Below are 15430 nucleotides of genomic sequence, written 5' to 3'. Positions count from 1 at the left end.
GCCCACGTGTCCCAGAGCCTATAGGCTGTGCCAGAGACCGGGGGAACATGAGATGTGCTCACTCAATTCCTCCATATTTATAAAAGGAGACATACGTTGCTGTTCAGAAGTTGGAACTAGAGGTACATTTCCACTGTAGAACCGCAATGACAAACATTTAGTGACAACCTGCCTTCGTTTGTGGCACTAATTGTTTTCTTGGTCTGTTATCTTTACAGGACCATATTATTCCCTTAAAGCCTGTAAGACACATATTGAAAGCAAATGTAAACAATAGAGCAAATGGTAAATGGCACTTGAGAGTGCTCGATTAATGACACACAACACACAGAGCCGGAGTTGAAAAATGACCATGTAATCACAGAGAGCATACACATTCAAACTGACATATTGGTAGTCTACAATCAAACCAATGTTTTTCATAGTCAATGTCTTGAGATTTAAAAAAATACAAACTACACTTTCATCAAATGGCATAAACAGTATATAAACGGTTCATTCTGAACATCACTGAACTACATACACTTCATATTCATATTTTTTTTAATGTTGAAAAAAAATTTTTTTTTTACCAGGCAAGTTAATTAAGAAAAAAAAATCTTATTTACAATGATGACTTCTCTCCTGTGTTTAAAGGCATCTCTACTGTGTGTAAAGGCTTCACAACTGTGTGTGTTCTGTTATGTGATTTCAGGTAATCTAACCGGGTAAAATTCTTTCCGCACAGGGAGCAGTGGTAAGGCTTCTCTCCGGTGTGTATTCTCTTGTGTTTTTTGAGACAACTTGATTGAGAAAAACTCTTTCCACAAACGGAGCATTGATAAGGCTTCTCCCCCGTGTGCGTTCTTGTGTGGGATTTCAGGTGGGTTGACTGGGTAAAACTCTTTCCGCACAGGGAGCAGAGGAAAAGCTTCTCTCCAGGTTTTTCTCCTGTATGTATTTTTTCATGCTCTTTCAGGTACTTTGCTAAGGAAAATCTTTTTCCACACTGGGAGCAATGGTAGGGCTTTTCTTCTGTGTGCGTCTTCTCATGCTGTTTTAGGATCCCTAACTTGGTAAATCGCTTTTCACACTGAGAGCAGTGGAAAGGTTTTTCTCCCGTGTGTACTATTTTATGTTCTTTCAGATGTGCTAACCGGGTAAAAGCCTTTTCACACTGAGAGCATTGGTAAGGCTTCTCACCTGTGTGTATTATTTGATGTTGTTTTAGATTCTGTAACCAGGTAAAACACTGTCCACACTGGGAGCATTTGTGAGGCTTCTCTCCTGTATGTATCCTCTCATGTTTCTTTAGGTCCCCTAACTGGTTAAAGCTCTTTCCACAGTAGGAACAGTGATGTCGTCTTGCTGGTTCGGAAGTCTCCGGTTCCTCTGCTGAGTCTGGTCTCTCTGCTGTCAAAGACAAAGTGTTTATTTAAAGTGGAACTGAAAGCATTTTAACTAACTTGCAGATATGAAACAAACAAGACAATCAGAAATCAGTCAAAATTATAAAATTCCCAGTTTATGCTACGAAACCAACTTTATAAGAGGTTTTTAAAAATAGGTTATATTTGACTCAACATCCCATGACGAACACTAAGGCATTGTTGGCAGAATAGATGGATACAGTTCAATGCATGAATAATATAATTCACCAATACATTTCTTAGTAGTCCAAAAAAATATTGCTCTCAGGTTGTAAATTACAGCTGGCCTGGTACATTGTTTACTGCCTCCATTCAGGATGCACTGTATCAGTTTCAATGACTCAAGATTTTGGACAAAAACAGACGAATGTAACTAAGGCTGGGAATGTCAATACAATCAGACTAGCAAGGGCAATGATAACGAGGCAGTCATAATGTGGCTAATAGGCTAGCGTTTCTATTTAGGTAGCAAGCTAAAAAACATGGAGCTTAACACTAGCTAGCTGACAGGAGGATGTGATGTCATTGGAGGAGTGGGTGAGTGACTGACTTTTCCCCATCGTATTGCTTTTTGGTGGCTACACAGCTAGAGATGCAGGTGTCATTTGGTTAGCTAGCTAAGAACGACTGTTATCCAGTTAGCATATATCTCTTGGGTTTGCAAATTCACTATGGCTATCTACTCCAATTTCAGAGCACTCTCGTCTGACTGTACCAGAGCGCAGGATAACTGATGAATTTACAAACACGAAACACCTGTTGAATGAATATACACTGCTCAAACAAATAAAAGGAAACACTAAAATAACACATCCTTTTGTTTGTTTGGGTATATATATATATATATATATATATATATATATATATATATATTATTATATATTCCATGTCAGATATATATATTTTCCATGTCAGATATATATATTTTCCATGTCAGATATATACACTGCTCAAAAAAATAAAGGGAACACTAAAATAACACATCCTAGATCTGAATGAATTAAATATTCTTATTAAATACTTTTTCTTTACATAGTTGAATGTGCTGACAACAAAAATCACAAAAATTATCAATGGAAATCTAATTTATCAACCCATGGAGGTCTGGATTTGGAGTCACACTCAAAATTAACGTGGAAAACCACACTACAGGCTGATCTAACTTTGATGTAATGTCCTTAAAACAAGTCAAAATGAGGCTCAGTAGTGTGTGTGGCCTCCACGTGCCTGTATGACCTCCCTACAACGCCTGGGCATGCTCCTGATGAGGTGGCGGATGGTCTCCTGAGGGATCTCCTCCCAGACCTGGACTAAAGCATCCGCCAACTCCTGGACAGTCTGTGGTGCAACGTGGCGTTGGTGGATGGAGCGAGACATGATGTCCCAGATGTGCTCAATTGGATTCAGGTCTGGGGAACGGGCAGGCCAGTCCATAGCATCAATGCCTTCCTCTTGCAGGAACTGCTGACACACTCCAGCCACATGAGGTCTAGCATTGTCTTGCATTAGGAGGAACCCAGGGCCAACCGCACCAGCATATGGTCTCACAAGGGGTCTGAGGATCTCATCTCGGTACCTAATGGCAGTCAGGCTACCTCTGGCGAGCACATGGAGGGCTGTGCGGCCCCCCAAAGAAATGCCACCCCACACCATGACTGACCAACCGCCAAACCGGTCATGCTGGAGGATGTTGCAGGCAGCAGAACGTTCTCCACGGCGTCTCCAGACTGTCACGTGTGCTCAGTGTGAACCTGCTTTCATCTGTGAAGAGCACAGGGCACCAGTGGCGAATTTGCCAATCTTGGTGTTCTCTGGCAAATGCCAAACATCCTGCACGGTGTTGGGCTGTAAGCACAACCCTCACATGTGGACGTCGGGCCCTCATACCACCCTCATGGAGTCTGTTTCTGACCGTTTGGCAGACACACGCACATTTGTGGCTTGCTGGAGGTCATTTTGCAGGGCTCTGGCAGGACCGCTACCTCCTTGCACAAAGGCGGAGGTAGCGGTCCTGCTGCTGGGTTGTTGCCCTCCTACAGCCTCCTCCACATCTCCTGATGTACTGGCCTGTCTCCTGGTAGCGCCTCCATGCTCTGGACACTACGCTGACAGACACAGCAAACCTTCTTGCCACAGCTCGCATTGATGTCCCATCCTGGATGAGCTGCACTACCTGTGCCACTTGTGTGGGTTGTAGACTCCGTCTCATGCTACCACTAGAGTGAAAGCACCGCCAGCATTCAAAAGTGACCAAAACATCAGCCAGGAAGCATAGGAACTGAGAAGTGGTCTGTGGTTATCACCTGCAGAACCACTCCTTTATTGGGGGTGTCTTGCTAATTGCCTATAATTTCCACTTGTCTATTCCATTTGCACAACAGCATGTGAAATGTATTGTCAATCAGTGTTGCTTCCTAAGTTGACAGTTTGATTTCACAGAAGTGTGATTGACTTGGAACACTTAAACAACACAATGTAACTCCCTTTATTTTTTTGAGCAGTGTATATATTTTTGTAATTAATTAATTGAACCTTTATTTAACTAGGAAAGTCAGTTAAGAACACATTTCATTTACAGTGGCGGCCTACCAAACCCTGACGACGCTGAGCCAATTGTGTGCCGCCTTATGGGACTCCCAATCAATGCCCGATGCGATACAGCCTGGATTCGAACCAGGGACTGTAGTGACTCCTCTAGCACTGAGATGCAGTGCCTTAGACTGCTGTGTCCATGTGTGTTAACTATTTAACTGTACTAGAATGATTAAAAGTTCGCTAAAATTTTAAATATCGGTTTTCGTATTTTTGGGCAAGGAAAATATTGAATATCGGTCAAAAATGTAATATCGAGGCCTCCCGGGTGGCCTAGGGCACTGCATCGCATCGCTAGCTATGCCACCAGAGACTGAGTTCGCGCCCAGGATATCGCAGCCGGCCGCGGCCGGGAGGTCCGTGGGGCGATGCACAATTGGCCTAGCGTCGTCCAGGTTAGGCCGGTAGGGATATCCTTGTCTCATCGAGCACCAGCGATTCCTGTGGCGGGCTGGTCGCAGTGCACGCTAACCAAGGTCGCCAGGTGCACGGTGTTTCCTCCGACACATTGGTGCGGCTGGCAGTGCGGCTTGGTCGGGTTGTGTTTGGGAGGACGCATGGCTTTCGACCTTCGTCTCTCCCCCCCCGGACGGAAGTTGTAGCGATAAGACAAGATAGTAATTACTAACAATTGGATACCACGAAATTGGGAGAAAAGGGGTAAAATGTAAAAATAATAATAATAAAATAAGTCATATCGGTGCATCACTACTACAATTGTCACTCTAAACTGGAAGCGACTGACAAATCGAGGCAAAAGTAAAAAATCTCTGGATTAGCTAATAGATTTAGCTAAATTTAGTAATGAATAACCGGAAGGTTGCGAGTTCAAACCCCGAGCTGAAATGTCTTTAAAGGCATGGACATTGTAAATAAGAATGTGTTCTAACTGACTTGCCTGGTTAAATAGAAAAAAAAAAAATGTAATGAATAAACTACCTAAATGTCAAAATTGGTGATGTCAGCTAGAGACGACCCTTACAAAAAAAAGATTGCAGTTTTGAAAGTGTTACACTGTAAAACTACTGCAGCAAAAAAAAAAAAAAAAGTGTTTTTGATGCAGTGTTTGTGTCAAACTACCTGCCCTCCAGGACACCTACAGCACCCGATGTCACAGGAAGGCCATAAAGATCATCAAGGACAACAACCACCCGATGTCACAGGAAGGCCATAAAGATCATCAAGGACAACAACCACCCGATGTCACAGGAAGGCCATAAAGATCATCAAGGACAACAACCACCCGATGTCACAGGAAGGCCATAAAGATCATCAAGGATGTCACAGGAAGGCCATAAAGATCACCAAGCACAACAACCACCCGATGTCACAGGAAGGCCATAAAGATCACCAAGAACAACAACCACCAATGTCACAGGAAGGCCATAAAGATCACAAGCACAACAACCACCCGATGTCACAGGAAGGCAAAAAAGATCAAGCACAACAACCACCTGAGCCACCGCCTGTTGTCCTCGCTACCATCCAGAAGGCGAGGTCAGTACAGGTGCATCAAAGCTGGGACCGAGAGACTGAAAAACAGCTTCTATCTCAAGGCCATCAGACTGTTAAACGGCCATCACTAGCACAGAGAGGCTGCTGCCTATCTACAGACTTGAAATCATTGGCCACTGTAATATATGGAACACTTGTCACTTTAATAATGCCACTTTAATAATGTTTACATATCTTGCATTACTCATCTCATATGTATATACTGTATTCTATACTGTCTATTGCATCTTAGCTCTGACATCGCTCATCCATATATTTATATATTCTTAGTCCAATATTCCTTTACTTAGATGTGTGTGTATTAGGCATTTGTTGTGGAATTGTTAGATTACTTGTTAGATATTGCTACACTGTCAGAACTAGAAGCACAAGCATTTTGCTACACTTGCAATAACATCTGCTAACCATGTGACCAGTAACATCTGCTAACCATGTGTATGTGACCAGTAACATCTGCTAACCATGTGACCAGTAACATCTGCTAACCATGTGACCAGTAACATCTGCTAACCATGTGACCAGTAACATCTGCTAACCATGTGACCAGTAACATCTGCTAACCATGTGACCAGTGCTAACCATGTGACCAGTAACATCTGCTAACCATGTGTATGTGACCAGTAACATCTGCTAACCATGTGTATGTGACCAGTAACATCTGCTAACCATGTGTATGTGACCAGTAACATCTGCTAACCATGTGTATGTGACCAATAACATCTGCTAACCATGTGTATGTGACCAATAACATCTGCTAACCATGTGTATGTGACCAATAACATCTGCTAACCATGTGTATGTGACCAATAACATCTGCTAACCATGTGTATGTGACCAATAACATCTGCTAACCATGTGTATGTGACCAATAACATCTGCTAACCATGTGTATGTGACCAATAACATCTGCTAACCATGTGTATGTGACCAATAACATCTGCTAACCATGTGTATGTGACCAATAGATGTTTTTATCGTAAGTGGACGTGCAGGATCTTGCAGGGATTTCTAGTCGCATAATAGTTGCATAATGTCGATTAGCATTTTCGAATTTGAGAGTAAAATAAAGATGAATATATTGAATAAAAGTCACCTTGTCCGAGATGACAGTTTAATGTCATCAAAACGTCACGCCAGGGTAAGGCTACACAATAGATGGCCCTTATTTTAAGCATTTCTAATATTCCCTATGGGAAAAATGTATGGCGGAAAAACTAATAGAAGCATTTCCCTGCTTGACAGCTAGGTTTTATGGGTATTATGACACCTCCACTGTGGGGCCCGATACCTATCGTGGACATTGCCATTGGATGCACTGAGTCGCCTTAGTAGATATGCCATGTAAGAAAACGGAAGGGTGTGTTGTAATTCACACGTCAGTTAGGCTGATAGCTTGCTTAAAAAAAGTTGTAAACAAACACTGTATAGTTTTAGAACCTGCTTAAACTATTATTTTTATCATTTGGATGGTCAGTCCTTGTATTCATAGCTATTTCATGGAATTTGACAGTTGTTACATATCGGTGTCTCCAGCACCCAACCTTTAGCTGTTCACCAAAACGAGTGTCATGGCGGCCATTTTGTTGTTGTTTGAATCACGGATTGCCACTTCGAAAAACCACATCAGTTCAACAATTGGCAGTTTGTGCTCCTGTTTTTAAGATGGTATAACGTTACTCACTTGTGTTAATCAGATCTCCAGTCTCATACTCTTCTTCCTCGTCCTCCTCTTTCGTTGTGACAGTAATCTCTTCCTGATCCTCAGCTTTCACTCTGGAAGCTTCTTCATCGCCTTTCACCGTGACATCCTTCTCTTCCTCCTCTTCTTTCACGACAATATTAAGCCACATACCCTGTTTCTCGGTCCAGCAGACGTCCTCTTCTTTTGCAGGGAGAGAGTAGTTTAGTGAGTTCATGGTCCGGAATGTTATTAAGAAAGCCAACTTAGATAGTTAGCATAAGCTACTAGCCTAAAGCTAATTTAACCAGTTAGCAACCCGACAACGTAAATATGAAGCTGGGATGGGTAACTAGTAGATACGACAGACGTGTGTTTAAAGCACAGTGATTAATATACACCGAAAACGTCTAAATAGCTCAAATATTTTCGTCTTTGTTGGATAGCAAGCTATCTAAGTGACTGATTAGCTGTCGTTGTCGAAGAGGTGTCCCGTCCACTACATTATACGTCACGTCACACTCCGGCAGCATCACTTGTAAAAACTCATATCGCCATCTGCTGACTGGAGTAGGTAACACAGTTTACGTAAATATTTATTTCATTTTCAGGAAATACGTTTATTTTTCATTTATTTCATTTGCGTTTACACATGCAGCCCAATTCTGCATTTTTTCCACTAATCAAAATACGCATCTTCTCCTACATGGTGTAATCATTACAGGTCAGACACACCTACCTAGACAGTACAGGTCAGACACACCTACTCATTCAAGGGGTTTTCTTTATTTTTTACTATTTTCTACATTGTAGAATAATAGTGAAGATATCAAAGCTATGAAATAACACATATGGAAACATGTATTAACCAAAAAAGTGTGAAACAAATCAAAATATATTTTATATTTGAGATTCTTAAAAGTAGCCACCCTTTGCCTTGATTATAGCTTTGCACACTCTTCACATTCTCTCAACCAGCTTCATGAGGAATGCTTTTCCAAGAGTCTTGAAGGAGTTCCCACATATGCTGAGCACTTGTTGGCTGCTCTTCTTTCACTCTACAGTCCAACTCATCCCAAACCATCTCAATTGGGTTGAGGTCGGGGGATTGTGGAGGCCAGGTAATCTGTTGCAGCATTCCAACACTCTCCTTCTTGGTCAAATAGCCCTTACACAGCCTGAAGGTGTGTTTGGCGTCATTGTCCTGTTGAAAAACAAATGATAGTCCCACTAAGCTCAAACCAGATGGGATGGCATATTGCTGCAGACTGCTGAGGTAGCAATGCTGGTTAACTGTGCCTTGAATTCTAAATAAATCACTGACAGTGTCACCTGCAAAGCACGACCACACCATCACACCATCTCCATGCTTCACGGTGGGAACCACACATGCGGAGATCATCCGTTCACCTACTATGCATCTCACAAAGACATGGCTGTCTCAAATTTGGACTCAACAGACCAAAGTACAGATTTCCACTGTTCCAATACCAATTGCTTGTGTTTCTTCACCCAAGCAAGTCTCTTCTTCTTATTGGTGTCCTTTAGTAGTGGTTTCCTTGCAGCAATATGACCATGCAGGCCTGATTCACGCAGTCTCCTCTGAACAGTTAATGTTGAGATGTGTCTGTTACTTGAACTCTGTGAAGCATTTATTTCTGTTGCAATTTCTGAGGCTGGTAACTCTAATGAATTTATACTCTGCAGCAGAGGTAGCTCTGGGTCCTTTTCTGTGGCTGTCCTCATGAAAGCCAGTTTCATCATAGCGCTTGATGGCTTTTGCGACTGCACCTGAAGAAACTTTCAATGTTCTTGACATTTTCCGGATTGACTGACCTTCATGTCTTAAAGTAATGATGGACTGTCGTTTCTCTTTGCTTATTTGAGCTGTTCTTGCCATAATATGGACTTGGTATTTTACCAAATAGGGCTATCTTCTGTATACCACACCAACCTTGTCACAACACAGCTGATTTGCTCAAATGCATTAAGACAGAAAGAAATTCCACAAATTAACTTTTACCAAGGCACACCTGTTAATTGAAATGCATTCCAGGTGACTACCTCATGAAGCTGGTTGAGAGAATGCGAAGAGTGTGCAAAGCTGTAATCAAGGCAAAGGGTGGCTACTTGGAAGAATCTCAAATATAAAATATATTTTGATTTGTTTTTTTTTTGGTTACTACATGTTTCCATATGTGTTATTTCCTAGTTTTGATTTCTTCACTATTGTTCTACAATGTAGAAAATATACAATGTGTAACAATACATCATGTAGATGTATATAATGAACAGACTAGGTCTATACTGCTCCTACATGGTGTAACAATACATGATGCATATAATGAACAGACTAGGTCTATACTGCTCCTACATGGTGTAACAATACATCATGTAGATGTATATATAATGAGCGTCCACTAGTGGTGTTCCACATACTATTCAGACAATAATGTATTGGATTAATCAAATCTTTTTTACAAATTCGCACAGGTTTTCGCTGACATAGTGGAATAATACTGATAGGAATATTCATGAGGTCGTAAATATTTTTAATAATACTGCAAGGAATATTCATGATGTAGTGAATGTTTTTAATAATGCTGATAGGAATATTCATGAGGTAGTGTTGTTTAATTTTAATAAAAGTGACCCGAGTCCAATTAGTCATGGTGTTATTACTTAGACAGGGCATTCAGAATGCATTCAGACCCTTTAACTTTTCCACATTTTGTTACGCTACAGCCTTGTTCTAAATTGAATAAAAATGATCTGTTTAATAAAATGAGAAAACAAATATCACAAGCAGCCAGATCTGTAACAATGTTCCCTTAAAAACACGACTTCCATACGGAAATATCACAAGCAGCCAGATCTGTAACAATGTTCCCACGACTTAAAAATATCACGAGCCAGATTCCAAAAACACGACTACGGAAATATCACAAGCAGCCAGATCTGTAACACAAAAACACGACTTCCATACGGAAATATCACAAGCAGCCAGATCTGTAAAATGTTCCCTTAAAAACACGACTTCCATACGGAAATATCACAAGCAGCCAGATCTGTAACAATGTTCCCTTAAAAACACGACTTCCATACGGAAATATCACAAGCAGCCAGATCTGTAACAATGTTCCCTTAAAAACACGACTTCCATACGGAAATATCACAAGCAGCCAGATCTGTAACAATGTTCCCTTAAAAACACGACTTCCATACGGAAATATCACAAGCAGCCAGATCTGTAACAATGTTCCCTTAAAAACACGACTTCCATACGGAAATATCACAAGCAGCCAGGTCTGTAACAATGTATCCAAGCAGCCAGATCTGTAACAATGTTCCCTTAAAAACACGACTTCCATACGGAAATATCACAAGCAGCCAGGTCTGTAACAATGTTCCCTTAAAAACACGACTTCCATACGGAAATATCACAAGCAGCCAGATCAGATCTGTAACAATGTTCCCAAAAACACGACTTCCATACGGAAATATCACAAGCAGCCAGGTCTGTAACAATGCTCCCTTAAAAACACGACTTCCATACTGAAGTGACTTTTCCGTAAGAGAGCATTTTCGCTATCCCTAAACCTTTTCCTAACCTTTAACCTAATGCTCGTAAACCTGCAACATTAATTATCCTAACCTCCTGCATAAGTTCTCCAATCCTGGGGCCTCATTTATAAAACGGACTTACGGTCAATTTGGATCTTAAGTCTGACTTACGCAGAAAACCACGTATAAGTAGTTGTTTATAAAACTTTACTTTGACGTGAAAATTATCTTATCTCTGCGCAAAGTCTAGACTTAAACGTACATGATTTTCCTGCTGGTTATGTAGGGGTATTGCAGTTTGGGACGCATATGCATCCAAGCCTGTGGTGAACGTTGCATTAGCTTTATGAACAATTTGTGAGGAATTATCAATTAAAGGTGAGAAGAATTCATTGCCAGACGCCATGTTCAATAAATAATGTGTTAAATTAGAAAAAAAAGTAACCATTTCTGTTCTTGCGTTATTGGAAGACATTGAAAACCGAGTTTTCAGAGACCGGAATGACTTTTTTGCGCATGATGATCCATTGTTTATCGCTATCGTGTACCAATAAATGTTCTGTTACTGTTCTGTTCTGTTACTTACTGTGATCCAGTCGTGGGGGGTTTCATGCACAGACTTCACCGTTTCCGTGCACAATCAAGTCCCCAAGTGGAAGAAACCTATTGATTTGGTGACCACTTGACCTCTTCTAGCGCCACCATCAGGTAGAGATATTTAAAGCTTTGGGTCGATTGGGTTCTGGAGGTGTGTGGTTACAGCTATTGCGCAGGGTTGGCGTGGCCTGTGGTGGTGGGGGTCCAATGTGATATCTTTTCATGGGGCCCAAAATCCCTGGCGGCGCCCCTGAGTCCACCTAATAATACGTGTTTCCTGTCTTCAATATCTTCTACCATCGCTGTGATCTCGTCTTACAAAAAGTTTGCTTTTCTCTTTTGGTCCTTTTTGGGCTATTCCTGACTAAACCACAATTTGTACTAGCATTCTATACAGGGAAATCGCTGATTTGTAAGGCACGTTCAGGTGCCACCAATTCTAAGTTAATTTGAGATTTATAGATCACAGGTGTGTTAAGTTACAAATGGGCTTCTTAGAACCTGCATAAGCAAGGTTTTCTTATGCTCAGTATCTTTTATGAATCGAACATACGCACAGCATCGGGAAATGATAGGGGCAGCAGGGTACCCTAGTGGTTAGAGCGTTGGACTAGTAACCGAAAGGTTGCAAGTTCGAATCCCCGAGCTGAGAAGGTACAAATCTGTCGTTCTGCCCCTGAACAGGCAGTTAACCCACTGTTCCTAGGCCATCATTGAAAATAAGAATTTGTTCTTAACCGACTTTCCTAGTAAAATAAAGGTTAAAAAAAATAATAATAATCTTACGACTAAGTTCATGTATAAATCTAAGATTTTTATTAAAATATAAATGAGGCCCCTGCTATGAAACAGTGACTTCCAGTCGTAGCTGTATGGTGTTTTTATGGAGTCCAGTAACAGTACATAGATGTATATAATGAACATCCACGAACACAGTTAAAACAAATAATGGCTAACACTGTCACAAAAATTCATTTCATTTTCAGATAATATGTTGCATTAATGAACATTATTTTAGTCCTCTGACATGGTGGAATAATACTGATGTCAACATTCACATGGTGGTCAATGTTTTTCATGTCAACATCTTATCACTGTTATCCCGAACAACGTCATTACGTTTGTCCTTTAACTTGGAAGACTAGTACTCAAATTAACTCAATGATACAATTCAAGAGGTTTCAAGGTTAGAATTAAGAAATGCACCTTCTACTAATCTACAGCGCCTTCTGAGAGTATTCAGACACCTAGACCTAAGAAATGCACCTTCTACTAATCTACAGCGCCTTCGGAGAGTATTCAGACCTAGACCTAAGAAATGCACATTCTACTAATCTACAGCGCCTTCGGAGAGTATTCAGACACCTAGACCTAAGAAATGCACATTCTACTAATCTACAGCGCCATCGGAGAGTATTCAGACACCTAGACCTAAGAAATGCACCTTCTACTAATCTACAGCGCCTTCTGAGAGTATTCAGACACCTAGACCTAAGAAATGCACCTTCTACTAATCTACAGCGCCTTCGGAGAGTATTCAGACACCTAGACCTAAGAAATGCACCTTCTACTAATCTACAGCGCCTTCGGAGAGTATTCAGACACCTAGACCTAAGAAATGCACATTCTACTAATCTACAGCGCCTTCGGAGAGTATTCAGACACCTAGACCTAAGAAATGCACATTCTACTAATCTACAGCGCCTTCGGAGAGTATTCAGACACCTAGACCTAAGAAATGCACATTCTACTAATCTACAGCGCCATCGGAGAGTATTCAGACACCTAGACCTAAGAAATGCACCTTCTACTAATCTACAGCGCCATCGGAGAGTATTCAGACACCTAGACCTAAGAAATGCACCTTCTACTAATCTACAGCGCCTTCTGAGAGTATTCAGACACCTAGACCTAAGAAATGCACCTTCTACTAATCTACAGCGCCTTCGGAGAGTATTCAGACACCTAGACCTAAGAAATGCACATTCTACTAATCTACAGCGCCTTCGGAGAGTATTCAGACACCTAGACCTAAGAAATGCACCTTCTACTAATCTACAGCGCCTTCTGAGAGTATTCAGACACCTAGTACTAAGAAATGCACCTTCTAGTAATCTACAGCGCCTTCGGAGAGTATTCAGACACCAATACCTTTTCCAAGTTTTGTTACATTTACAGCCCTATTCTAACATTTATTTAAAAAAAAAATTCCCCTCAACAATCTACACACAATATCCCATAATGACAAAGCAAAAAATATTTAGATTATTTTTTTTGCTAATTTATAAAATAAAAAAACTGAAATATCCCATTTCCATAAGTATTCAGACCCTTTACTCAGTACTTTTGTTGAAGCAGTGTTTACAGCCTCGAGTCTTCTTGTGTAGGACGCTGCAAGCTTGGGTAGGACGCTGCAAGCTTGGGTAGGACGCTACAAGCTTGGGTAGGACGCTACAAGCTTGGGTAGGACGCTACAAGCTTGGGTAGGACGCTACAAGCTTGGGTAGGACGCTACAAGCTTGGGTAGGACGCTACAAGCTTGGGTAGGACGCTACAAGCTTGTCAAGACCTAGGAAGAAACCTAGAGAGGAACCAGGCTGAGGGGTGCCAGTCCTCTTCTGGCTGTGCCGGGTGGAGATTATAACAGAACATGGCCAAGATGTTCAAATGTTCATAGATGACCAGCAGGGTCAAATAATAGTGGTTGTCGAGGGTGCAACAGGTCAGCACCTCAGGAGTAAATGTCAGTTGCCTTTTCATAGCCGATCATTCAGACTATCTCTACCACTCCCTTCTGCTGAAAATCATCCCTACAGCATGATGCTGCCAACACCATACTTCACCGTAAGCATGGTGCCAGGTTTCCTCCAAATGTGATGCTTTGCATACAGGCCAAAGAGTTCAATCTTGGTTTCATCAGACCAGAGAAACTTGTTTCTCATGGTCTGAGAGTCTTTAGGCAATCTCCACGAGGGATTTAATGTGCCTTTTACGGAGGAGTGGCTTACGTCTGGCCACTCTACCATAATAGTCTGATTGGTGGAGTGCTGCAGAGATGGTTGTCCTTCTAGAAGTTTCTCGCATCTCCACAGAGGAACTATAGAGCTCTGTCAGCGTGACCATCAGGTTCTTGGTCACCTCCCTGACCAAGGCCCTTCTCCCCCGATTTCTCAACTTGGCCGGGCAGCCAGCTCTAGGAAGAGTCTTGGTGGTTACAAACTTCTTCCATTGAAGAATGATGGAGGCCACTGTGTTCTTGGGGACCTTCAATGATGTAGATATGTTTTTGGTACCTTTCCCCAGATCTGTGCCTCGACACAATACTGTCTCAGCTCTCTACGGACAATTCCCTCGACCCCATGGCTTTGTTTTTACTCTGACATGCATTGTCAACTGTGGGACCTTACAGAGACTGGTGTGTGCCTTTCCAAATCATGTCCAATCAATAGAATCTACCACAGGTGGACTCCAATCATGTTCTAGAAACATCTCAAGAATGATCAATGGAAACAGGATGCATCTGAGCTCAATTTCAAGTCTCATAGCAAATGGTCTGAATACTTATGTAAAAAAGGTATTTGTTTTTTTTATTTTTAATAAAATTACTACAAATTCCAAAAACCTGTTTTTGCTTTGTCATTATGAGGTATTGTGTGTTGACTTCTGAAGGCTGTAACTTAACAAAATGTCAAATGGTCTGAATACTTTTCAAAGGCACTGTAATTTAATCATTTACATTTTGCAATATCCAAATTACGTATCCAACCAAATTCAATTAGCAACATCCCAAAAATATATCCAATCAAATTTCTTTAGTAATATCCAAACCATATCAAATTCGAGAGGTTTCAAGGTTAGAATCAAGAAATGCACATTCTATTCATCTATTTTGAAAGACCAATATCCAACACTAGACTTGTATTCAATCAATCAAAATGCACATACAAAAATATATATTCTGATTTTAGATGTGATCATGACTTGAGAAGAATAAACAAAAACAAAAGGTAGGCCTATTTTAGAGGAAGCTTTCATACATACAATATGATTTGATGTTGCATAAACCAAAGCACAA

The 15430-nt window shown here is 41.1% G+C and overlaps 1 protein-coding gene across 2 annotated transcripts; it reads right to left on the bottom strand.

Moving 5' to 3' along the window:
- Positions 1-334: 334 nt before the first annotated feature.
- On the bottom strand, positions 335-7716 carry LOC121845810 (gastrula zinc finger protein XlCGF17.1-like). Of its 2 annotated transcripts, none has more exons than XM_042317800.1 (2): positions 7198-7716; positions 335-1389 (listed from the first exon to the last, which is right to left on the bottom strand). In XM_042317800.1, exons 1-2 carry the CDS (start codon positions 7430-7432, stop codon positions 605-607), a joined length of 1020 nt encoding a protein of 339 aa, XP_042173734.1. In that variant the 5' UTR covers positions 7433-7716; the 3' UTR covers positions 335-604. The 2 variants fall into 2 exon arrangements, with proteins under 2 accessions (XP_042173734.1, XP_042173732.1); XM_042317798.1 differs by having other exon boundaries at positions 335-1392; positions 7198-7715.
- Between the last annotated feature and the right edge of the window lie 7714 nt (positions 7717-15430).

Source organism: Oncorhynchus tshawytscha, unplaced genomic scaffold, assembly GCF_018296145.1.
Source record: "Oncorhynchus tshawytscha isolate Ot180627B unplaced genomic scaffold, Otsh_v2.0 Un_contig_11018_pilon_pilon, whole genome shotgun sequence".
Lineage (NCBI taxonomy): Eukaryota > Metazoa > Chordata > Actinopteri > Salmoniformes > Salmonidae > Oncorhynchus > Oncorhynchus tshawytscha.
The sequence above is the reverse complement of the archived record's forward strand: the minus strand, read 5'-3'. Positions and strand labels throughout refer to the sequence as shown.

What these genes read in the sequence shown, in the direction of transcription:
- LOC121845810 (XM_042317798.1), bottom strand. Translation starts at nt 7,432, where the DNA reads ATGAACTCACTAAACTACTCTCTCCCTGCAAAAGAAGAGGACGTCTGC. An exon ending in TGGAGATCTGATTAACACAA is followed by an intron (nt 1,393 to 7,197) that starts GTGAGTAACGTT and finishes TGTCTTTGACAG; the next exon opens with CAGAGAGACCAGACTCAGCA.